General features: G+C 38.2%; 1 protein-coding gene across 6 annotated transcripts in view; it reads right to left on the bottom strand.

Annotated features, from left to right (window-relative positions):
• Nucleotides 1-24,948, bottom strand: part of CLVS2 (clavesin 2) — a 99,407-nt gene that overhangs the window by 40,031 nt on the left and 34,428 nt on the right. For all 6 annotated transcript variants that reach the window (XR_013960473.1, XM_080666022.1, XM_080666025.1 and 3 more), the window contains exons 4-5: nt 8,672-8,782; nt 3,058-3,278 (exon numbers count right to left, since the gene is read on the bottom strand). Coding sequence is in view for 5 of the 6 variants with exons in the window: in XM_080666022.1 (XP_080522148.1) it covers nt 3,058-3,278; nt 8,672-8,782 (332 nt within the window). In the remaining variant the exon portion in view is untranslated. The remainder of the gene's footprint in view (nt 1-3,057; nt 3,279-8,671; nt 8,783-24,948) is intronic.

Here is a 24,948-nt window from a genome sequence, read left to right as displayed (position 1 = left end):
AGTATAAAGATCCTTAGATAGGAACAAGATGCAGAGGCTGAGGAGGATAAAAAAAAAGGATGTTTTGTCTGAAAGGTAGGAGAGAAAAGAAAAGGTAAAACAACAGACAAGAGAGGTAGGCAGGATCAGATCACAATGTCAGCCCCGATATGGAGTTGATTTTACATTGTATAATCAGCAGGCATTAAAAAGTTAAAGCAGAGAAGTGAAATACTGTGATTTTGAGCAGAGTACAGCTAAGGTCTTGGAGGTTATGGAGAGAAATGGGCTCAGAGGAGAGGATTACGTTAGTTAATATTTCTTTAGTCGTGGAAGGAAAAGCTTGAAGAAATGAGCATTGCTAGTTGGCCAAAGAAACGACCTATGTCAGTTGTCTTTGAATCTTTATATAGCTCAGTCCTAGAGTGAGGGTTCTCTGCGTCATGCTGTCATTGAAGGGAAGACAAAATTCATGTCAACAACATGGAAGACTTTACACCTCATGGATTGGAACTGCTGTTTCACTGCATATAGACTATAACTTTGGAGATACAATTACAATATGTATTTGACAGGATTGCTGTGAGGATCAAAGTAATGTTACAAAAAAAAAAGTACCTAGTAAGGGCCTAATTCATAAGAAGTATATAGTAAACAGTAGATTGCAACAACTAATATTATTATTTTAGCCCACCTGTCAGAATGACTATCATCAACAAATCAACAAATGACAAGTGTTGGCAAGGATGTGGAGAAAAAGGAACCCTCGTGCACTGCTGGTGGGAATGCAGACTGGTGCAGCCACTGTGGAGAACAGTATGGAGTTTCCTCAAAAAACTGAAAATGGAACTCCCATTTGACCCAGTAATCCCACTTCTAGGACTATATCCCAAGAAATCAGAAACACCAGTCAGAAAGGATATATGCACCCCTATGTTCATAGCAGCACAATTTACAATAGCCAAGATTTGGAAACAGCCTAAGTGCCCCTCAGCAGATGAGTGGATTAAAAAACTGTGGTACACCTACACAATGGAATACTACGCCGCTATAAAAAAGAAGGAACTTTTACCATTTTCAACAGCATGGATGGGACTGGAGAGCATTATGCTAAGCAAAATAAGCCAGTCGGAGAAAGATAAATATCACATGATCTCACTCATATGTGGGATATAATGATCAACATAATTTGATGAACAAGAATAGATCTAGAGACAAATGGCGGGGGTGGGGGGCGGTTAGAGCAACCAAAGGACTTGTATGCATGCATATTAGCATAACCAAAGGACACAGACACTGGGGCAGTGGGGGCTTGCCTGGGGTGGGAATGGTTGGGCAGGTGGGGCGGGGGGGAGTCAATCAGGGAAAAGGAGACATATGTAAAACTTTAGACAAAAAAAGATTATTATTTTAGCCCGGCCAGTGTGGTTCAGTGGTTGAGTGTCGACCTATGAGCCAGGAGGTCATTATTCGATTCCCAGCCAGGGCACATGTCCAGGTTGTGGGCTCAATCCCCAGGAGGGGAGGTGCAGGAGGTAGCCAATCAATGATTCTCTATCATCATTGATGTTTCTCTCTCTCCCTTTCTCTCTGAAATCAATAAAAATGTATATTTAAGGAAGTTTGTTATAAGAAGAAACCAGACATTTTGAGGCAATGGCTTTTAAATATTTTTATTTTAGAGAACTTTTTGGAGAATTTGATGAAATATATACCTTAAAATGTACTATATATATTCACACCTTTCCATACACAGCTTTGAAGACAGCTTTTGGTACTTAATAGACCCCCTCAAGAGCCAATCCATGGACCCCATTGGTTAGCAGCACATAGAACTCAAATTAAGAAGTCCTGTTTTGAGAGAAGGGAGTTGAGAAGCCTAAACTTGGTTTAAACATAAGCTTTATGCTTAGTGGAGAAATTAAAGCAGGAGATGTCATTGGCCTTTTCATTCTCTCCAAGGAGGGGTAGAACAGCCTAGAGAGAGGAAGACATCACACACCTACAATAGTAACAGCAGAAAATGAGGCCAGCTCAGAGAACTGGAATGTCACTGCATGAGTCAGAACAATGACAGAAGGGCCATAAGCTTTCATCAGGGAAGGATGCAAGATAGTGTTTGGGATGACATGTAAGATGCTCTTGGGTCCTGCCTGAGCTAGGTGAGGAGAGACTTGCAAGAGCCATGGTTCCTTTTTTTCTGTGATGGGAAATGAACCAATAATAAATAATACTTGTTACATTTTTCACATGAACACTGGGCTGGTGTGGCCTGGAGAAACCTGAGAATTAGATATCTTTTATGTGCTACAGAATGCAAACTCAGTTATACATCTGTGCATGTCTGGCAACTCCCCCACCCTCCATCACTGGATGATGGCTGGATGTACATTTTATCCACATGGGATCCAAAACACCTAGGAACATGCCTATTACAGATCATGTCTTCAATAAATATGCACTGATTGAAAGAAAAACAGTCATAAGAATACTGTGAGAGTCAAAGCAGGGAGTTTGACTCAACTGTGAATTTTATAAAGATTAAAGCTGTAAGGAAGTAGAATGTTTTTCCCCAGGAATGGCTAGACCTTTAAACAGAAACTTGGCAGAAATATTGTAAAGAGAACATAAACTTTGACTATTAGTGTTTGAAGGGTGTGTGTGTGTGAGTGAGTGTTTTCTATGGATCCCTTTCTTCCAATGAAATCTTACACAGAAGTCTAATAAACTGCTTAGAAAGAAGAAGTCATTTCCACTGCAGTGGAGATGGGCACCACCCCCATCCCACCTGCCTGGCCTGAGAAACCCAACCAGAACCCTGAAGTGCAGTTTGAAAAATCACTGGATTTAGTGACTTCTAAGGGCCCTGCTAGAGTATCTGTGAATCTTCAACAACACTGAGTTCAGGTTAGCTCAAATGACTATCTTTGACTCAAAATTCCTAGACATCCAATCATGGGGGCATAAAATGCTTTAAAATCTCACCAAATAATCGCCTTCAAAAATATAAAACCTGAAGTTTGACCTGGGCTGCCTCTGCCCTGACCCTAGCCCACTTCCCAGGTACCTCCCGCATACCTCTTCATGGACTTGGGGGAGAGCTCCTTTTCTACTTCTTTCACAGGCATGCTGTAGGAGTCCACATTGTATTCGCTGTCATCATCATACTCGTGGTCGAGCAGTGTTCTTGCCCAGGTTCCCATGTCATAAGGGGGCAGCATTCCTCCAAACTCAGAGGGCAGGATCTCAGGATGAATTAGTTGGTGTAGACTATTTAGGTTGTTACCATGCAAAAATATCTACAAATACAAGAAGAGAGGTGGGGGAAAACATACAGAGGAGAACCAATATTATCCAAATGCTGTGGGAAGGGGGTAACAATAGCAAAAGCAGAAGCAATGTCTATGTCCATTAAAATATTTAAGCCCCTTATCCACTCTGTGAAACAGGCAGGCTGGTACTGTCATCCTAGTATTTCATATAAAAATTCTGAGGTTAGGGGACTTTAAGGTCTGCTAGTTATTGGGTTAAAGAGCTGGAACCAGAATTTGGTTTTCTGCTTCATAGCCAGGTTCATTAGAAGAATCTAATGTGCATGTTGATCTGTACATCATTCTGATGTTAGTTGTGCAAAGCTGATGATGTGCATAATGAATGCTATTAAAACAGATTCTTCCCATAAGGGAGTCATCAACCACAAAGCCCATCGAAGTTATTGAGCCCCAAAGCTGTCACTGGTATGGCCTTCTCTTTATCATCCGTAAAATGCGAATACTGTAACTACTAAATTACCACATTGTAATGCAAAGTATGTGATGTAAATAAAAATAGATTAGCATCGTCATAATGAAAGGTTAAGTGAAGGTTCATGTCCCAAAGGATTTATGTTCTATAGTGTTTTCACCATCTTCTCTACTCAAGATTTCCATGTTTACTGTTCAAATAGAAAATGAAGTAATGGATTCAAAATGTAAAGGTGTATGCATATATTAATTATGGATAATACTGTCTACATAGAGCTTTTTTTGTTAAACTGAAAAACTATTCAAGCTACAGACTCAAGATCTGTTTCCCCATAAATTGCTACCTCTTTTCTTTCATTTCAATCTCAAAACTGCAAATCAGTCTTCTCAGATAAAGCATTGTTTGTCATCTCATATAAAGTTATACAATATTTATTTAAGAAGTATAATTTATAAATGACAGAAATGATTTCATACTTCAGGTTCATGATGAACAGGCTAACACACTTGTCTTTGTTTTTCATACTTTTAGAATCTACCGAAGTTAATATATAGGAAAACAAAGGAAGACTAGTCTATGACATCCACTAAAGTAAAAGGATGGGTGTCACCAATCAACAAGTGATTTCAATAGTGAAAGCAGATGAGAGCAAGTCATTGGCCAGAACAGGCAGAAAAAACAGCGGCCTGGAATATGTGATGCGGGACCTACAGAGGGAAGATGTCATCTGTCCCAGAGTATATCAAATTAATTCCAAACTTTATACTTTCCCACTCCTATTTGCAGAGCACAACAGCCCAGGAAACATACACACACACACAAACACACACACACACACACACACACACACACACTGCTAGGTTCTTCTCATAGGAAATTAAAGGAACTTTTCCTTGGAAAGTTAAGCTCTAGCATCTGAAGCCCTTATTGTATTAGGTATATAACCTTTAGTTTATCAGATGCATTACTTCATGTAAGAAACCTTCTCCTTCAAGTCACGCAAGATGTATGGTAAGGAACCCTTGGGGAAATAAATGTAATCCAGCACACTACCTCCTCTCTTTACACTAACACTCTGTTACCTCCTCTCTCAACATCACTTTCAGCTTTGGCCTTGTTTCCTCTTTCACTGAAAAAATAGGGCAACCAGATGATACCCACCCACCAGCATCTGTGTCCATATGCTTTGCCGTTGTTCCTAGTACAATGAAGGATAAACTTTACAAAGGCCAGCTTCTCCACCTGTGTACTAGAATTCATCCTTTCTCTTCTACTCAGTTATACTTCCTAAGCAATTCTCTCTGTCTCGCTCACATCATCAAATTTCCTCGCTCTGCTGGCTCTTTCCCATCAGAGAACAAACATGCCAACTCTACTCTTCTATTCCCCTATACATAAACCTCTCTTGGACCTCCTTCAGCCTCCAGTTATTATCATATTTCTCTCCTTCCGTTTATTACAAAACTCATAAAAAATTGTCTATGTTTATTGTTCAAATATTCTCATTTTTCCTAAATCCAGTGAAAACAGATTTTGCCTTCCAACACAGTAAGTTGCTCTTGTCAAGATTCTTCTCACTGTTAAATTCATTGTCCAATTCTCAGTCCTTATTTTCCTTGAACTCTCAGCACTGGATATAGTAGATGACGCTCCTTATGAAAACATTTGTATTCAAGATCTTTTGATTTTCTCCTACATCGATCGATGTTTATTTCAGTCTCTTTTGCTGATTCTTCCTCAATTACCCCCAACATCTTAATGCCAGAGAGCTCCGGGGTTCAGTTCTTGAATTTATTCTCTTCTCTAACTATACTCACTCCTTGGTGATTTTATTCACTCTCATGGCTTTAAGTATTGTCCACACACTGAAAGTCCATATATTAAATCCAAACCTCCAACTTTTCTTTTCTTAACCTGTGGCATTAAAGAAAATGTGCTACGTGACTAAAGTGGAAAGGAGGGGGGTAGAATACTTTTGAAATTTAACAAGGAAGAGAAGAGTGAGTCCACCATATATTTGTCAGAACGAGAAGTGAAACCTGTCTCCTGTCAGCTCTTGGGGAGGGGCAAGACCACAGCCATGGACTAGCTGAAGAGTGCACTCGGGTAGTGGGTTGAAGCCTAGCCATTGGTGGCCAGCTCCAGCAAAGATGCTCTTTTTTTCCGGGACATCTGGAGAGCAGAAGGAGGCCTTCATTCAAGAAACTAATACTGGCTCAAACAATGAAGCTGTCCGAAGTTGTCATGATAGCTAAGAAGTTTGGTTCTGTATGAAACATTCCTGGTATTGCTGAGAGTTTGAGAAGGGACCCTCTATAACACCTAAGGTGGGTGGTTATTCCTTCCCATCAATAGAGTATGTTGGAGACTCAAAGTCATTTAATTTAATTTAAGAAAATGAAGAACCAGGTGTTTGTGCACTGGTGGGGGGCATCTGAAGTATATGGTGTTTAAGTAATATCGTGATGTTGAATTACTTAGAGCACTGGCAAGGAATTATAATCATTTTGCATTGTACATTAATTAAATAAATACAAATTAAAGGTGCTTTAACCTATAATTACTTTCTCATATGAAAAATCCCAATACAGTTTTAATTAAAATGCTAAAGTTCAGATGTTTCACTTCCATGTGGAGTAATGCTAGAAATGCATCTGTACAGACATTGTTGGAATTGTCAGATTCAATTTAATAACCTCAAAACCTGAAGCGTTCTTGGTTTTCTAGACATGATCCTCTTCAGTCCTTTTCAACAGAACACAGTCATGTTAAAATCACATCAGAACAATCACCCCTATACTCAAAGTCTTCCAAATCCTTCTCACTTCACTCTGACTGAAAGTTTGATCCTTGTAATGGTGTCCAAGGCCCGATATGACCCAGCACACCATAATCCTTCCTACCCAGTCCTCCGTTTCCCTTTCCTCCCAAAATAGTTCATTGTGCTCCAGCCCTCCTGGCCTCCCAGCTGTTTGTTATATACACCAGGAGTATTTCTACCTAAGGACCTTTGTATTTGCTATTTCCTCTACCTGGCACAGCATTCTGGGCAAACCCACATATTCAACTCTACTACATCCTAGCAGAGATTTAGAGCAAATTGCTTAACTATCTAGCCTAGTTTTTTCTCTATAAAAGGAGAAAACAATAAGCCTTGCTTTTAGGATTAAATGAGTTAACATATGTAAGGAATTTAGAACAACCTGTGGCAGAGTGACTGCTACAAAAGCCTTCACTAGTATAACTTGTACTGAAAGCTCCAGCAGGTGTTTTGGATCACCTGACCATCCTTTCATAAAACAACATTTGCAAGTGTTATTTGTGAGACCCATCAATCCATTTTTCTAAATTCTATAATGTAAATTAATTTGAGACTCGGTGATAGAAACAATTCCCAATATCCATTATAATTGTTTACTGAGTTCTCCCTCCTAAACTACTGGGATATTTTCAACAAATTCATAGACAGAAAATACTCTATCACTAATGTTTAATACAAACATACATTTAACAATTTTTTCACATTCCCACTCTTACGACACTGAAGTCACTGAAGTGCCTTTTCGTTCACCGAGGAACATGGAAAATTATCTTCCATGTGGATTTAGAGCTATATTTTATTATGGAACTAATCATTTGAAAGTTGGTCATAGCACAATGGTAAAAATAGCTCTAACTATGGAGCTATTCTGATTCAAATATTGCTGTACCACTTCGCAGCTGTATAAATGACTAAGCTAGTTACTTATCCATCCTAAGACTTACTTTCCTCTGCTCTGAAATAGGACATAATGCTTACTAAGCTTGCTTTCAGAGATGTTTGGAGGATAAAATAAAATAATGTCCATTAAAATGCATTTTTTAAGTCAATATTATTAATTAATTAGAGGCCCAGTACACGGATTTGTGCACCAGTGGGGGGCGTGGCCTGCAGGGATTGGCCCCACTGTGGGAGCGCTGCTCATCCCGGTCAGTCGAGCGGCACCTCCACTGTGGGAGCACACTGACCACCAGGGGGCAGCTCCTGCATTGAGTGCCTGCCCCCTGATGGTCAGTGTGCATCATAGCAACTGATCGACTGGTCATTCTGGTCGTTCCGCTGTTCGGTCTCTGGGCTTTTATATATATAGAAGACTAGAGGCCTGGTGCATGAATTTGTACACGGCGGTGGGGGGGAGCCGATTGGGGGCAGGGCTGTGGGCAGTTGGCCGGCCCCATCCCCTGGTTGAACTCCCAGTCGAACTCCTGGCCAAGGGGACAATTTGCATATTAGCCTTTTATTATATAGGATAAAAAAATGTGTTCAGCATTTACCATGTGCCATGCACTGTGCTAAATGCTTTCTATAAATTATCTCATTCTCAGAAAAAGCATTTTGTTGTATGTACATTCAATATCCTCATTGTTAGATGAAACCAAATCTAAGAACTCAAGTAACTTGTAATTTAAAGGGATATTAATATTTCTACAAATTAGCATTCTTTCTGAAGTGTGTGATTGATCATGACAATTACTGCAAAATCATATTAACTACCACAAAATTCACTATATGCAATAAAATACACGTATATTGTGAAATAACTAACTCCACTTATCAATTTCTAAAATTATAGCTTTTGTCTAGGCCTACTTGATATTAAGTATACCAATAACTATATAGTAACAAGGCTTTTTTTTCTTTACTTTTAAACTGAGGCATTAATATATATTGAATGTGCTAAAATGTTCTCCAAATTTGTGGAAAAATAAGAGAGCTGGTTTTAAATATTTCTCTCATAGATAAACTGTTCAGAATTAAACACATATCTTTAAGAATTATAAAATGTCTTGTATGTTGAAGTAATATGCAATGTACAAGCACATTTACAATGCTAATATTATGCACACAGTGTGCAACATAATTCACTGAATGGAGGAGGTGAGATGATATGAAGACAGGAACAAATACCCTTTTCCGCGTCTTCTCCTTTAGGAAAGGCCGGATTACAGTATACAGGGCATGGATATACCACGGCTGGTTGACAAAATGAATTCCTCCGAATCGGGCTGGGAAACTGTCCTAGAGGAACATGAGGGAAAGAAATCCAACATGCTTAATATATGGCGAAGGTTTAGGGAAGATCATATGATAAACAATTTTTTACTCCACACACTTAAATGAGATTATCTGTAGTTAGGAGAAGAAGGGAAGATATTTATCGCATTAAACACTAACTTTCATACAAAAACAGAAACAATTTGTAATAAAGAAAATCCTTTGCAAGAATAGATATAAGAACTTCAGCATGTTTAAGACTGTCCTATATTAAGCCTGCAAACTGCCAACAGCCATTATAGGTCAAGAAACATAAATAAAAGATATTAGAAATTTGTCAAATAATGAACCTATGACAGATAAGTGTTTTAATTAAATTTTTATATTAAAGTGTATTTAAATTAAAATGTTCTATTAAATTTAACTGTAGTCATCTATAATGTGAACACTGTCAGATATCAAATTCATTTTATTCTCTTTCTCTTATCAACTTTATAATAAACATTCTCCTTTCCTTATTTCAACCATTAACAAAAGGAAATGCACTTAAGCAAAATAAAAACCTAGAATTGTAGTGTAAGGAACTTGGAGATGGATTCTGCCAGGTTAAATAAAAGTCAAAACCCTCTGAGCTCACCCCACAGGTAGAAATGGGGTTCTCATAAGGCCAGCCTCTGCTTTGGCAAGAACTCGCCTGTGAAAGGTTTGCACCTGAAGTGATGTACAGAGGTTCGTCCCAAAGCCATTCCACAACAGGAAGGGATGTGAATTAATTGCAACATTTGACAGTGCTATGGATTCCACATAAACAGAACTGATTCCTGCTACTAGTTCAGAATGCCACACTGAATTGACTATTGATGTCTACTTTAAGAAAAACTATTCCACTACAAATGTGACTATACCACTACCCTCGAGTGACATCATCATAATTGGCATTCTTCTGGATTCTACTTAGAGCATTAACAGAAACAAAAGTAAAGAAACTGAAACAATTGTATATGTATTTTTTAAATTTAAATGCTCCTTGAACAAGATTCAAAGTATTAAAAAACATGCATAATATAATCCCATTAATATATTTTGTTTGGGGGGACACTTCTGAGCATTAGTAATTAATTAGTGTTTTGTATACTGATTTTCAGAGCCCATGAGCATTTTTGCAAACTAATTACTGTCTCTGAGAATAACACACTATAAAAAACCCACATTACTTCAAACAATAAAATTAGAATAGCTAAAGGTAAAATGTGATTCCTTTTATGTCAATGTCATTACTTCTTTCATAAATAAGTAGTTTCATTCATCAAGAGGTTATTATAATGGAAATGAATCAGGTAGAATGCAGACAAGTATGTTTCAAACTTATGACATTTTTGTATATGAAAAGAAGATAACTAATGTTTAATGTAAAATAAAAATAATGCCAAGATAAACACCCATGTGCCCTCTACTCAGCAAATCATTGGTAACCTTGAAGTTCACTGTGTTCATATTCTTTCACCCTCCCCCACATTTTTAAATTTCACATTATATTTCAAATATAAGAATTTCCCTGGCTTATATTTTATAAATATTATAAAAAATAAATATTATATTTATTCTATATTTTATGTATTTTAATATTTTTTCTACATATATATATGTACTCCTAAAACATACTAAGTACTTAAACTTCAGAAAATTGTCATCAGAGTGGATGTATTCTTCCGTTGTCATATCCCATTGGTTTTGAGTTTCATTGTATTGATGGTTATACATGTTGTGCATAGCTAGATTTCACTGTCACTGTTGTATAGTATACCAGTATATGATACAACACAATTCCCTTATTTTCTTCTCTCCATGAAAAGAAAATTATTTTCCAAATTTCTGCCATTACCAGAAATGCTGCCCTGCAGATTCCCTTCGGAATGTCCACCCCACTGCAATCCCTAAAGCAGTATGTTTTTAAAACATACTCCTGAATGGACATTTGATCTCTAAAGCAGAACTGAATGAACACCAGCTATCAAGTTATTAAGCCAAAAGTCTTAGCTCAGTGGCTTTTAAACTTTGAGAATCATGTCCAGGTCATTTTTCTTCTATCCTGAAAAAAAATGAATATGCACACATATACACATAACTCACGCAACATGTCATGGGGTTTCCTGAATACATCTTTAGATACAGAACAACATGATCAGATCATATTTGAGAGAGGGTGAAAGAAAAGGAAAAACACTGATTTGAAAGCAAGTACATCTTGGTTAAAATTCTGACTTAATGCCACCTCTCAGGCATCAGAGGCCAAAACAAGGACATAATCCTTATTTCCTTCCCCTCACTGTGATACCTCTCATTTCCTTTCTCTCTCTCTCTCTTCTCCTGTGGTATTACCACATACGTATATTATACCTTTTACTAGAGGCCCGGTGCATGAAAATTCATACACTGGCAGGGGAATCCCTCAGCCCGGCCTGCCCCCTCTCACAGTCCAGGAGCCCTCAGGGGCGGGAGGCGACCCAGCAATCACGGGAAGGCAATGCCACATCACACCTCTGCTGCTGCCACTGCCGGCAGCGCAAGCCTCAGCAGGCCCTGGTTACCTGAGCCTCGGGCAGCCCTGGGCAGCTAGGCAGCCGCCATCCAAGGCTTGCCTGCGCCTCAAGCTGGCTCTGGGCAGCTGGGAGGCTGAGGGGACTGGGGGACTCCTCACCTGCTGTCCCGGCAGGGCTAAGGGGACTGGGCGCCACCGTCTTGTGGCTGTGGGCGCCGCCATCTTTGAGGGCATGGCACTCAATTAGCATATTCCCTCCTTATTGGCTGTGGGTGCCATCATATTTGAGGGCGGAGCAGTCAATTAGCATATTCCCTCCTTATTGGCTGTGGGCGCCACCATATTTGAGGGTGGGGCAGTCAATTAGCATATTCCCTCCTTATTGGCTGTGGGCTCAGCTATCTTTGTGATGGCATGAGAGTCAATTAGCATATTCCCTCTTTATTAGATATGATAGTTGTCCCACAGTCCTTGGTTACTTTCTTCTGAGTTTTTTTTGTTTTATTTTGCTTTCTCATCTTTTATTATCTTTGCTTTTCAGTGTGGGGGATTTCCATTGATCTATGCTCAAGCTTAGAGAGTCTTTCCTCAGCCACATCTAGTCGATTAATACGGCCATCAAAGGCATTCCTCATTTCTGTTACAGTGTTTGTGGTCTCAGCATTTCTTTTTAGGACTTCCATCTTTGCTTACATTTTCCATCTGTTCTTGCATGCTGTCTTCTTTATCCATTAGAGCCCTTGGCATAGTAATCAAGGTTGTTTTTAATTCCTGGCCTGATAGTTCCAACATCCCTGCCATGTCTGGTTCTGACATTTTCACGCTCTCTTCAAATTGTGTTATTTTGCCTGTTTTTTGGTATGCCTTACAATTTTTTCCTTATTAGCTGGGCATGATGTACCGGGCCTAAAGGAACTGTTGTAAAGAGGCCTTTAGTAAGGTGGTGATAAGGTGTGGGAAGAAGGGAAAGCGTTTGATAGTTTAAGATTTGATAGGTCTTACTCTGTTAGTGAGCCTGTGCCTCTAGACTTGGAACACACAAGTTGTTTCAGATTTTTCTCTCCCCTTAGGTGGAGCAGGTAGCCTGGAGTGAGTATTCCCCTACCCCCGCATCAGTAAAGCTCTAAAATACCCCAGTAGGTTAGGCTCTGTTAACCAGTTTCTCCTGAGGGCAAATATTGAGAACAGAATGCTCTCGCATATTTCAAAATGTTTCCTTTGACTCTTCCCCTGACAGAAATGCAGCAAGATTTTTTTTCTCCAGTATTTACTGTCAGAACATTGTTGGCTCCTGGAGGTGCAGAGAACGTCCCCCAACCCCCAATGACGAGGCACCACCTGGAGCTTTTCTCTTTCAGCCTCATTCACAGTGACCTTCCAGCATTGTCAACTACAGTGCAGGTTGTCCTACCCCAGAGCTGGCGCCCACAGATTCCCTCCTGTATTAGCTTATCTCTTCAGTCTTGGTGGTGGTGGTTTGCCCTGCCTGCGTACCTCTCTTATGGATCTAGAAAGAGTGGTTGATTTTTCAGTTTGTTCAGTTTTTCACTCATTGTTAGGACAGAGTGGCAGCTTCCAAGCTTCTTACAAGTGGAACTGGAAACCTGAGTCTAATCCCCTCATTTTGTTCACATCCAAACTCCTGCAATATGTATGCCCCCACCTCTGAGTGGCTACATATTTTCAGATCTACTCTCCATGGTGCCAATGTGACCACAGTAAAATGGCTCTCCTGGTTTGGAGGTCGCAACCCTGCACATGTGACCCAGAGGTCAAGACCCTGCAGCCGCCACCCTATTGCTGCTGCTGTTCTAGAGGCCTCTCACCCTCCAGAGTGGCACCTAGAAAGTGGAAGGTGGGGTTCAGACACTGATGCAAACCCCTCCAGAGCTTGCAGCAGGAAAGTGACTAGTGGTGCCCTTTGGTCCTTTAAATCTTACTCAAATGCATCTCGTTGACATAACCCTCCTATTCCGAATCCCAGCTGTAAGATTTATGTTTAGTGCTTCATCTTCTGCCCTATTGGGTCATGCATGCTGTGGGTGGAAATGCAGACCAAGGAGCTCAAAGTCTAATAGTGAAGATTGACAAATAAAGAGATGATTTCAGGGTAATATGGCAATGACAGCGATGGACTTAGGCACTGTGCTGGGGATGGGAGGTTTGTATGGGAGAGCAGTGGGTTAAGAAGTAGAGAACAGAACAAAAAGAGCTTCCTGGAGATGATATTGCCTGAATAGGTCTTAAGAAATTAGCAAGAGTAGATCATACAAAAAAAAAGGAGGGAAGGCCATGGCAGGCATATGGGAGAGGACAAAGCCAGCAAACTGTAAGACAGCACGTGAACATGAATAGAAATGAAAGGATGGAGGGAGGTGAGATGGTGCTAAGCAGGGGAATGGAGGTAGTCGGAGTCCTCTCCTAACTTTCATTTCTGCCACTCTTACAATAAGGTTTTAAGCACTAACTCTCTGTAGTAAATTCATTTTTTCTTGAACCAACCATCTTGTGCATCAGATTGTGCCTGATTCATCTTTACATTCACAGCATTTCAAAAATGTGTGTGTGCGTGTGTGTGTACCATGATGAAACTAGATGAGTTTTATTGAATGGAGTGGATTCTGACATTTACTTTTTAAGTAAACTACTTTTCTGCATAACAATTTCCTTATCTGAAAAGTGGAAAAAACATTTAATAGAACTGCTAGTGGCTAACTATAGGGGCTATCATTGAACATACCTCCTAGGTACTAGGCTACCATATGAACTATCAACACCCACTTTATACACATGGAAATGACCACAGAGGTAAACATATAACGTGGAGGAATATATTTATATGTATCATATATACATAAGTAAATTATTCATATATTTCTAACAGAAATATGTTTGCTTCAAATGTGCAGCTATTCAAGAAGGAAATTTTGAGAATCTTAGCTATTTACACATTATTCAAATGCTTAATTGATTTTGATGAAATATAAAATTGTGTGTTAAGATAATTGAGATGTTGAAAAAAAAATCAATATAATTTCTGCTGTAATCAGGGCACAGTTTGCAGTTAGAAATGTGAGCAAAGTCGACTTTTCTCTGTGAAGTAAACCCACAACTTTTGTCTTATTTCACAAGATTGTCTACAGTTCCTAAACTTACCAATTGTGTGGAGAAGTGTCCTCAGTATGGACATCAGCAAAAATTGTGTATAACTAACCCATTCAGATTTAAATTTATTAGACTTCTTTATGTGTTTGTTTTTCTTTTCTCCCTTTCTTGTACTTTTCTTTGGAAGCACCTAGATTCAACTATTATATGCATTACAGAAAAGTGCATATCTGTAATAATAAAGGTGTAATATGCTAATTAGACCAGACAGCCGAATGACCTTCCAGACATCTTTCTGGACAACCTTCCGGACAAAGCTGGGGCTTCGAGGGCCAAGGCAAGCTGCCGCAGCTGCGAGGGCCAAGCCCCTTGCAAAAATTTCCTGCATTGGGCCTTTAGTAGTAATAAATTTGGAATTGTAGAAATTACACCTTTAATTCCATAACTCAATCCCTAAAGTTATACTAGTATCAAAATATTGCACCATTCTTTTATGATGCTTTTAGTATAAATATAAAATATGCTTATTATACAAATCATTGAGTAAGTTATAAAAACTCACTCATAATCTTACCAGCCAGAGGAAAAAATACTACTCTAAGCATCTTGGAGTATGCTTCCTTTTTTTCAATTAAATTTTATGTACCTGACATGAAAATCTAACAGTCTGGAATTATGATAATGTTTTCTATAATGGCTCATAGCTATACAATATAATATTACTCTAAAAGTGTGCATATGTATAGAAACTATAAGGTGATTATTTTAACAGCCGGTACCACTAGTTCCTTAAGTAGCATCAATATTAGTTTCCTTCACATATAAACTTACTAAGATTGGTCTGCTTTGGCATGCTAGCCACACAATGTTTTTCTAAATATGTCTTTTGGCGGTATCCTTTCTAGATGGTATAATATTATTTGTCTGCCTCATATCCATCTTTTATAATGTATCTTTATACACTTCCTACTCATTGTCTAAAACGCTAAGATTCCTAAGGAAGTCATGTTTATTCTGTTTCCAACGCCCTGCTCCATTCCCTACCACTAACATCCTGTGCAGTGTCTAATACTGAAAAGAATAAAATTATCATTGTGATCCCATATATTCAGTTTTATCAACAGTGGGCAGGCAGATCCAGGACAGTCATTCAATCGCTTTCATGAGGGAAACAAAGATTTTACCAACACATTATAACTAGTGTCTTCTGCCAAATTGAGAGGAAACAGCCAGAAAACTCTTTAATCACCAGCTAATTGGAATGTCTTTTCTGTCCCTGTCTCATAACTGGTAATGAACCATATGTAAATAAATGCAAATAACAGATTGAAAACAAAGGATCTTGTTCCTGCTGCGGAGATTGAAATTGGGATTGTACAAATGCAGGGAGATGTTTGACCTCCATCCTCTTAACTTCTAACTGCCCATTAAAATGGCATGCTGTCCAGGTAGGCCTACAATAAGGAAACTTGGTTCGATGCAAAGAATTGTATAGAAGTAAAATTTCATCAAAAAAGTAATTGCTCTGCCTTGGCCAGGTGGCTCAGTTAGTTAAAGCATCATTCCATACACCATCAGGTTGCAGGTTTGATTCCCGGTCAGGGCACATACCTAGGTTGTGGGTTCCATCCTGGTCAGGGCTCATACAGAAGACAACCAATCAATATTTCTCTTCTCTTCTCTTCTCTTCTCTTCTCTTCTCTTCTCTTCTCTTCTCTTCTCTTTCTCTCTCTCTCTCTCTCTCTCTCTCTCTCTCTCTCTCTCTCTCTCTCTTCCCTCCCGCTCCCCCTTCCTCTCTCACTAAAAAATCAATAAAAACATATACTCCAATGAAGATTTTTTAAAAAGTAATTGCTCTGATATGTAGGGAAATAATAATGATTAACATTTTCTACATCAGTTTGTTTAATACTTGGAAATTTTTTCATCAGAAAAAAATTAATTATATGGTTAAAAATAGTCAGCCAATTCCTGTTACAGAAAAGAAATCAGCCTTCAAAGACATATTACATTGTATTTCAAAACATGAATATAACAAATCTTTCTATTTGATGAGCAATTTCTGAAACAAAATGCATTAAATTACAAATTTAAATTATCATTTTTTTTCTCAGAAAACAGTGTCTTAATTTTAGTAAGTGTTTAAGAAGCCTGGATTAACCATGATGGATCATTTAAAAGAGTGATTATAGAATACATTAATGTCCCATTACTATATGGCATAGGTAAAATTCTTTATAAAATTTAAAATTTGGGGGATATGAATATATTTTGAAATAATTTTACCCTCCCAAATGTTAAAGTGCTAAATCCAAATATGCACTAAAATATACATAATGTTTTAGGTTGACTTTTTAAATTTGAAAATTGATTGGTTTAGACTTACATTTGCATATTTTACAGTGTCTGTTTGTTTTAAGACCTTTAGCAAAATGCCAACTATTGTTTAAATTCTCTATTATGAATACAAGTGTGTCAACATGTATTTATCTTAAGGGTGGTCAACAAAATACACTCTAACCCAAAGGCAAATGCATATCATTTCTGATATTTCTATTTTTAAAAAATAGCCAGTTTCCTCATTCTATATGCATTAATAATTGGCTAAGGCAAACATCATAACACTGTGACTGCTAATAAATCTCTCTTTGCCCTGTCACTCTCCATTGGTGAAATCCAGTTCCCATTGCAGGTATGTGCTAACTTTGCTCTTTTTCAGCTTTTTTCTGAGGGTGGCTTCTGGTTTTATTTGTTACATTAATTAGAAATGATGCCCAAGAACAATGATGTTACCTGATACTCTGTTTATAGAGTCCAAAAAAGAAAGCTTAGTGGGGCTTACTGGAGAGCTGTATCTTCTCACGGCAAATTACTAGAAAACTAAGGTATTACATAATCATGTCCTTTAAATTGTGAATGGACATGTGCAGTAGGGAAAGCAAGTCTGAAGCCAACACTTTGAAGACAGAGTGGTTTGTCTACATTGCTTCTGTGACTCTCATCAGCATTGTAGTGTTTGGATTGACAACTTCCATTCAGAAGACCAGGAGGAATCTTCTTGGGGAACTCAGAACACAGTGGTGGCTGAGGGATGTCCCAGTGTGCCAAGCTCCAGGTCCAGAGGAAGGCAAGGAGTCACCCCCTCCTCTTCCAAGACGGCACATGACTATCATCTACTCAGATGAAAACGAGAGCTTTGTGATGTTCTTATCATTGTCGCAATCTTAATGTAGACCATCATTTCCACATTTTTTATTTTGTTTTTAAATCCTAAGTAACAGTAGAGTTGGCTTTCTTAAATCTATAAAATGTAATCTAATTTCCTCTTTCACCAATATTTTATCACTTGTAAGTAACAGTTATGTACTGATTTAACGGGGGGGGGGGGGGGGTGGACACATTGTGATTCCTCTTTTCTTTTCCTGCTATGTTTTGAACACAGGTATTGAAGTAATCCCTAACACTCTTGGCTTCCAGGTTCCCGTGATAAATTCACTTATGTATTATGAAGTATCTCTGTGCCTCCTACCAGCCACATACTCAAAATTACTGAGTAGATCCGAGGGGTTAGTATGGAGAGCAGGCCTACTAGAGTAGCTATGGCTGCATGATAAGAGCTGCTGAAATTTGTGGGTGAGAACTGAGCAATCTATCTCAAAATCTCAGGTATACACTAATTCCAGCCCAATTATTTTCTCATTGGTTTTTGTGAATGTGCCTATAGTTGGTGCTGGCTAACGTTGCCTCAAATAAAACCCTCCTGTCCTGTGAAGGACCCAGAAACACGACGTTGGTGTGTAAATATGGACAAATCTCCATACCTGGATAAAACAAACCTCTCCAATTTTACTGGCGATTCAACTGCATCAACCTTGCATAGGGAGGGAAATGTCTGAATCTTGAACCATTAAAATATAGACAACTTAAAGAGGGTTATTACATAAAATATTCCTCCTCAAAAGAGCTCTGCCTAGCTAAAAATATTTCTTGAAATAAAACCAACACTGAAAATTAATACAGGGTGAGGCAAAAGTAGATTTAGAGTGGTGAGTATGTGAAACACAGATTTTACTCTTATACTATTTTTTAATTATTGCATTTTTCCCATGCGAACAACTGTAAACCTTCTTTTGCCCCACCCTGTATATAATATGTTTAGTCATCATATAACTGAATAGACAAGAAAATCTCTTTGTAAGAAAAATAAGTGTAGTATTCTCCAGGGCTACTTTTTCTGTCAGATAAGATTGATAGCAAATCATAGCCATAGAGCCTTAACGTGAAGGCACAAGGCTTATTTAAGTTAGTCACTGGTGTGTGCCTGGTACCTGTGGGGGGTGAGAACACAAACCAATCACACAGAGAACATGACACAAAGCTATTCTCACACATCTTCACAATCCATGAAGTGCCCGTTTCAATCAAGTATATCAGCAGGAGAAAAATCCAAAGTAAAATCTACTATCTTATAAAAATGTTACTTATGCTTCTAAAACAGGCTCTTTTCTTAAATCTGGATACACAGCAAGGGTAAAAAATAATGGTGACATTTCACAGCAAAATAGAATGTGTACTAATTGTCTATGACTAGTATCTTGAGGCTTATAGCGCCAATCTATATGCCAGCTATATCAGGAAGGCCTGACTGTTAACCCAGACATTATATCAATAATGGATTAGATCTCTCACTTGACTTTTAAATGACTTTAGTAACACACATTCAAAAGTGCTGATGTTCTCATGTTCAAAATAGCCAAAGGGGAGTTAAGCAGCAGAACTTCTGCTGGAGGAATTGAAAAAAGCAAAGTATAAAAAGAATTAGGCAGAAGTTAAGTGGATATTTAAGGACACTCCTGCCTACATCAGGCATGTGAAACTAGCTAAGAATGTATTTAATGAAGAAACTCAATGCTGCTAGACTTTAGCAAGACAGACCCATCATATTCTATTAAGAGAATATAAGTTGTAAGACATTCCTGAAAGAAACCACTCCTTATGTTCCCTAACACTAATTCTAGAAATCAATTATAAAGAACTTGTCGCCCAGCCAGAGTGGCTCAGTGGTTGAGTGTTGACCTATGAACCAGGAGGTCATGGTTTGATTCCCAATCAGGGCACATGCCGGAGGTTGTGGGCTTGATCCCCAGTGTAGGTCATGCAGGAGGCAGCTGATAAATGATTATCTCTCATCAATCTCTCTCTCTCCCTCTCCCTTGCTCTCTGAAATCAATAAAAATATACTTTGAAAAATAGAAATAAAAAAATAACACAGAGACAACAATATAGCACCGTAAGCATTGATTAAGTTTAGCAAATATTTACTGAAAACTACTGAAACTTGGGAAATGTACAGGGGATGTGAATGACGAAGGAATTTATAATCTGTTAAAAAGAAGCATAACATAAAACAAGGAAAGATCATTTCCAAAGGTGTTATGAGGTTTAAAGGAAAGAGTAAAAGACTGGAGAGGTTGTAATGATGAGGAAAGAACTCCCAAATGAAGTAGTATTTAGAATTAAAACTTGGGGTGTCAATGAGACTCAGGTCGTTGTGGAAGAAGCAAGGGAGTGAGCAGAAGTAAGTGTCCCAGAGAGGAAGTGCAATAGGACCAGGGATGGGAAAACTGGGCCACCTCTAGAATACAATTGCCAAGTCTGTTTGTCTGGAGTTGAAGCTAGGGGTGAGGAAATGTTGGCGGCATGGCTGAGAAGATGATTTTGGAGTCTACTTAGACCATCCAAGTCATCTTGTAGAAGAGTCTGTGTGTTCTTAGTACTGGGCATTCTTGAGAAGAGAGTGGCATATTGCAGTTAATCTGGCAGGGGTATGTAGTTTATTACGGAAATTTTACATTTTAATATGGGTTTCAGTGCAACCCCTTTAAGGCAGAGACATTCTATTAAAAATAAAAAACAACTAGATTTTTAGCTTAATTTTTTGTTTGTTTGTTTTTTAGATACCCAGGTAATGTGTGACACACACATCCATCCACCAGGTCCTATCATTCTGACCACCCACCACGGGCCAAGAAGTATGAGGTAGTGAAGGTTAAAGATGGGGCAGGACTGAAGTCATACTTGAGAATGGATGCAGATAGGATGAAATAAGAGTCATAGGTATCTCTGGTGCATATTTGTTGGAATAAAAAACAGTGATTTTATGTTTTGACCTAAAGCATTACAAAATGTCTCTACTTTATTTGATTTCAAGTAGGGAGAAAGCAAAGATGGACACATGTGGTTAAAGTTATGAGCACTATGCAGGTAATTAGAGCCTGACTGAGTCATATCAAGGTGTTAACTAAAAATAGGGGGAAAGCAAACATTTTAGAAATATGAGGAACATAGAGGCTATACAATTTAATAAATGACTGGGTGCAGAGGAGGCTTGTAAGAAAATAGCAGAAAACAGGTCATTTCACTCATCTTAGTTGAGAGACCACAAATTATACTAGAAACTAAAAGAGGAAAGTGAGGGGAAGTGTAATATCTCAAATTTCAAGTGTCAGTAAGCTATGCGGAGATATCTGCATGTTCTGATAGCTCAGACCGGAGTAGCTCAGACACAGAAAACAGAAACAGCAAAAATTAAAATTCATGAATACCTTGAAAGGACTTTTAAAATGCCTGTATATTTCAAAATAATAATAATACACACATTTCTCCTTAATTTAAGTTCTTAACCAGGAAGGAGTTGAAGAGAAGATCTGGCTTCAGTAAGAAGTTGGAGATAAGAGATCACTGAAGCCAGAGTGATGTTTTCCAAGCATTTGCCAGAACCCTTTTAGCTCTATCAACTCCTTCCAAGACTGTGTGGTGTCCATCTGGATTGTGAGGCAGTGGATTGTAAAGATAGCTTGAGAAGACCTAAAGATGCTCAGGCACGTGTCCTTCAAAGAAGCACACATGAAGAAAAACACAACTTGCTCAGGGTGCAGGCAGCCCTCCACCTGACACAGCTAATGAGGGACTCCCATTCGGTCTCTGAACATCTCCTGCAAGCTGGCGGTAAGAAGGAGGATGCTTTGGTTCAGCTAATCTGGGAGTATTTACTTTCTCTTGCTTGTTAGTTTGACAACAGGAAGGAAGCAAAGGTTCAGCCTGGGATCATCACCCTTCTCCAAAATCCAAAAACACTTAATGAATGTACCTCTGAATACAAGCAGAACTTCTAATTCAATGCTTCGAAGATTTGACTGTGCTTTTCCTATGCTTATTATAAAATCTTATAAATATTTATTAATTTTAGTTAACTTGAGAAGATTTTAATTAAACCACCAGGAAATTCATGTGGCCTATGTAGGATTCTTTTTTTTTTTTTTAACTCTACCCCTTGTCAGTTTATTGGCAAGAATTAATCACCCAAAGCTATTCCCTAGAACAGACGTCCTCAAACTACGGGCCACATGCGGCCCACCGAGGACATGTATCCGGCCCGCTGGGTGCCGCTGCCTGTCCTGCTTAGCAGCCGACTCGTCCCGGGCCCGCAGTGCGCATAGGAATTTGTTCATAGTTGTTTTTTTAAACTATAGTCCAGCCCTCCAACGGTCTGAGGGACAGTGAACTGGCCCCCTGTTTAAAAAGTTTGAGGACCCCTGCCCTAGAAGTTTCCCTTCACATGGCTGCAAAGTCCTCCTACAAATAAGGCTTCTTAGGATGTCATAGTCAACAAATTGTTGGACCATGATGCCCTTCACTGGAGAAGGGATGTCAGTGAGAGCACTTACTGTCTCTCCATGGCATTACTATGCATGCAGGTTCTCTATTCACTCTTAATCTTGCAGTGGAATTGGGGAGTTCATATTATTCTTTGGTCTGCCAATTTGCATGAACAAGATAGGCAAGCATCCCTATTTATCCAAGCATTCAAACCAGAGCAACCACACACAGTCTTTCTTTCCATAATCTCAACCAGGACATATCAATCAGTAAATAGAAAATTTCCAGCCCAGCTACATAAAGTTGCATAAAATCATTAAGGAAGTTCAGATTTTCTGAATAAAGAAATACTGTTTTCATCTATTGCTGTATGGATGTGTGATTGTGTGGCTAAGAGAGCTCCCTAGTTTCACCCTCTTCCTTGCAATTGGATATTCCATTCCTCACCCTCCACCTGCCCTTGAAATCTTAATGAATGCAATTCTGAACCAGTGACAAAACTGGTAGATATCTGTTTTACATAACATGTGAACCTGACTAGTGCAATGCATGTCATTTTAAACATTGAAGTATATGAAATATGTATATCTATATAAATTTTTAAATACTCATTTCGAGTCTTTAGACTGTGGTTTAACTGTGAGTTACAATTTAGGTAGATTCAAAAGATTTTGGAGATAAAACACGAGAGGTTCACCTTTTCTCCAACATCTTTATCTTCAATGCTCTTCCCACCTTCCAGGTGGTGTGCCATTGAATCGGTCTTAACGATATTCCTTTTGTTCTACCATCCACTTCCCTTTCCTTCATCATGGGTCTTATCTGTGCTTATGTTTATATATGTAAACATGAGTGTGAATGTATGTACTCCTACACAATTGCATCATTTTTGTAGCTTTGTGTAACCATCACCAGATTCAAGACACAGAAATGTTCTATCACCACAGGGCTCCCTCACACTACCCCTTCAGAGTCACACCCAACCCTTCTGACCCCAACCCCTAACCTCTGGTAACCATTAATCCGTTCTCCATCTCTATCATTTTGTTATTTTGATAATTTAATATAAGGAGACTCATATATTATATAATCTTTTGAGACCAGGTTTTCTCATTTAGCATAATGTCCTTGATATACAGAAAATGGTTGCATGTATCAATAGTTTTTTCTCCCTCTTTTAATTGCTAAGTAATATGTCATGGTATGAATGCACCACAGTTTTAACCATTCATGTGTTTTAGGACATCTGGGTTGTTTCCAGTTTAGGGGTATTATGCTAAGAATATTCCTATATAGGTTTTTGTGTGACACGTTTTCCTTCCTCTGTGATAAATGCTCCAGAGAGCAATTACTGCATTACCTGGCTGTATGTCTCGTTTTACAGAAAACTGCCAGAGTGTCTATACCATTTTACATTTCCTTTGGCAAGAGAGATCCAGTTTCTCCTCATCTTTGCATCCGTTAGTATTTTCACTCTTTCTTTTTTAATTTTAGCCATCCTGTTAGGTATGTAGTGATACTGATTTCACATTGTGGCTTTATTTGCATTTGCTGAATGGCAAAGATGCTGAATGTCTTCTCATTTGCTTATGTGTCATCTGAATATCCTTCTCAGTGAAATACCTGTTCATGTATTTTGTTCATTTTACTATTGAGTTTCTTTTCATTATTGGGTTTTTGTTTTTTTATATTTCCCAGATAAAAGTGCTTTCTCGGGTACGTGATTTCCAAATATTTTCTCACACTTTGTAGCTTATCTTTTCATTCTTTAAAGGGAGGGTCTCACAGAGCATTTGGTGTTGTTGTTTTCTTCTTTGTTTGTTTTTGTTTTGTTGTGTTTTTTTTTATGAGGTTCCATTTACTTATTTTTTTTTTCTTTTATACATTGTGCTTTTGGCCCTAGACCCTAAAGATTTTCGTCCATTTTTTGTTCTAAAAGTTTTATAGTTTTGTGTTGGAAATTTAATTCCATAATCCATATTGAGTAAGGTTTGAGCTTTAAGTCAGAATTCATTTTCTTTTTTTGCCTATTTGAAAAAACAAAAACAAACAACAACAAAAAAACACCTATACTTTCTCCATTGACATGCTTTTGTACTTTTGTCAAAAATAACTTGGGCCAAAACCGGTTTGGCTCAGTGGATAGAGCGTCGGCCTGTGGACTGAAGGGTCCTGGGTTCGATTCCGGTCAAGGGCATGTACCTTGGTTTCGGGCACATCCCCAGTGGGAGGTGTGCAGGAGGCAGCTGATCGATGTTTCTCTCTCATTGATGTTTCTAGCTCTCTATCCTTCTCCCTTCCTCTCTGTAAAATACCAATAAAATATATTTAAAAAATAAAAATAAAAAAAGTAACTTGGGCATATTTGTGTAAGGCTATATCTGGGTTTTCTGTTCTGTTCCATTGATCTATGTGTCTATCTATTAGTTCAACATTCTAATATTTATCTCTCTAATGTTGTTGTTCCTAAATAGGTTTGACACAAAAAGAAACATAATATTTCTTTAAAGAATACAAATTTAAAGTGTTTCCCAGACATAACCCTATGTTACTCCTTGAAAGATAAATAAACGTTGCTAAAATTTTTAAGGAAACAATTCCTTCCCCAGAAAAAAATGCTGAACGATTAACTGTCATTTTCAATCTTTCAATTTCATGAGCCAAATGTTAGTTTAAAATGTTTCCTTCAAAACAAAACAAAACAAATGATTATTATGTCAGCATGAAAAAGATAAAGCACAATCATGAGTCAAAGATACATGTCTGAAAATTGAGAAAAATTAGTAAGAAAAAATACAACTAAAAATAATTTTTAAACACTCTGACATAGATAATGAAACAATATTCAACAAATAGACCTTTGGTGTTTTTAATTTACAGAATGCCC

This window comes from Plecotus auritus (assembly GCF_963455305.1).
Source record: "Plecotus auritus genome assembly, chromosome: 4".
Lineage (NCBI taxonomy): Eukaryota > Metazoa > Chordata > Mammalia > Chiroptera > Vespertilionidae > Plecotus > Plecotus auritus.
Note: the sequence above shows the minus strand (reverse complement) of the source record. Positions and strands in the feature narration are given on the sequence as shown.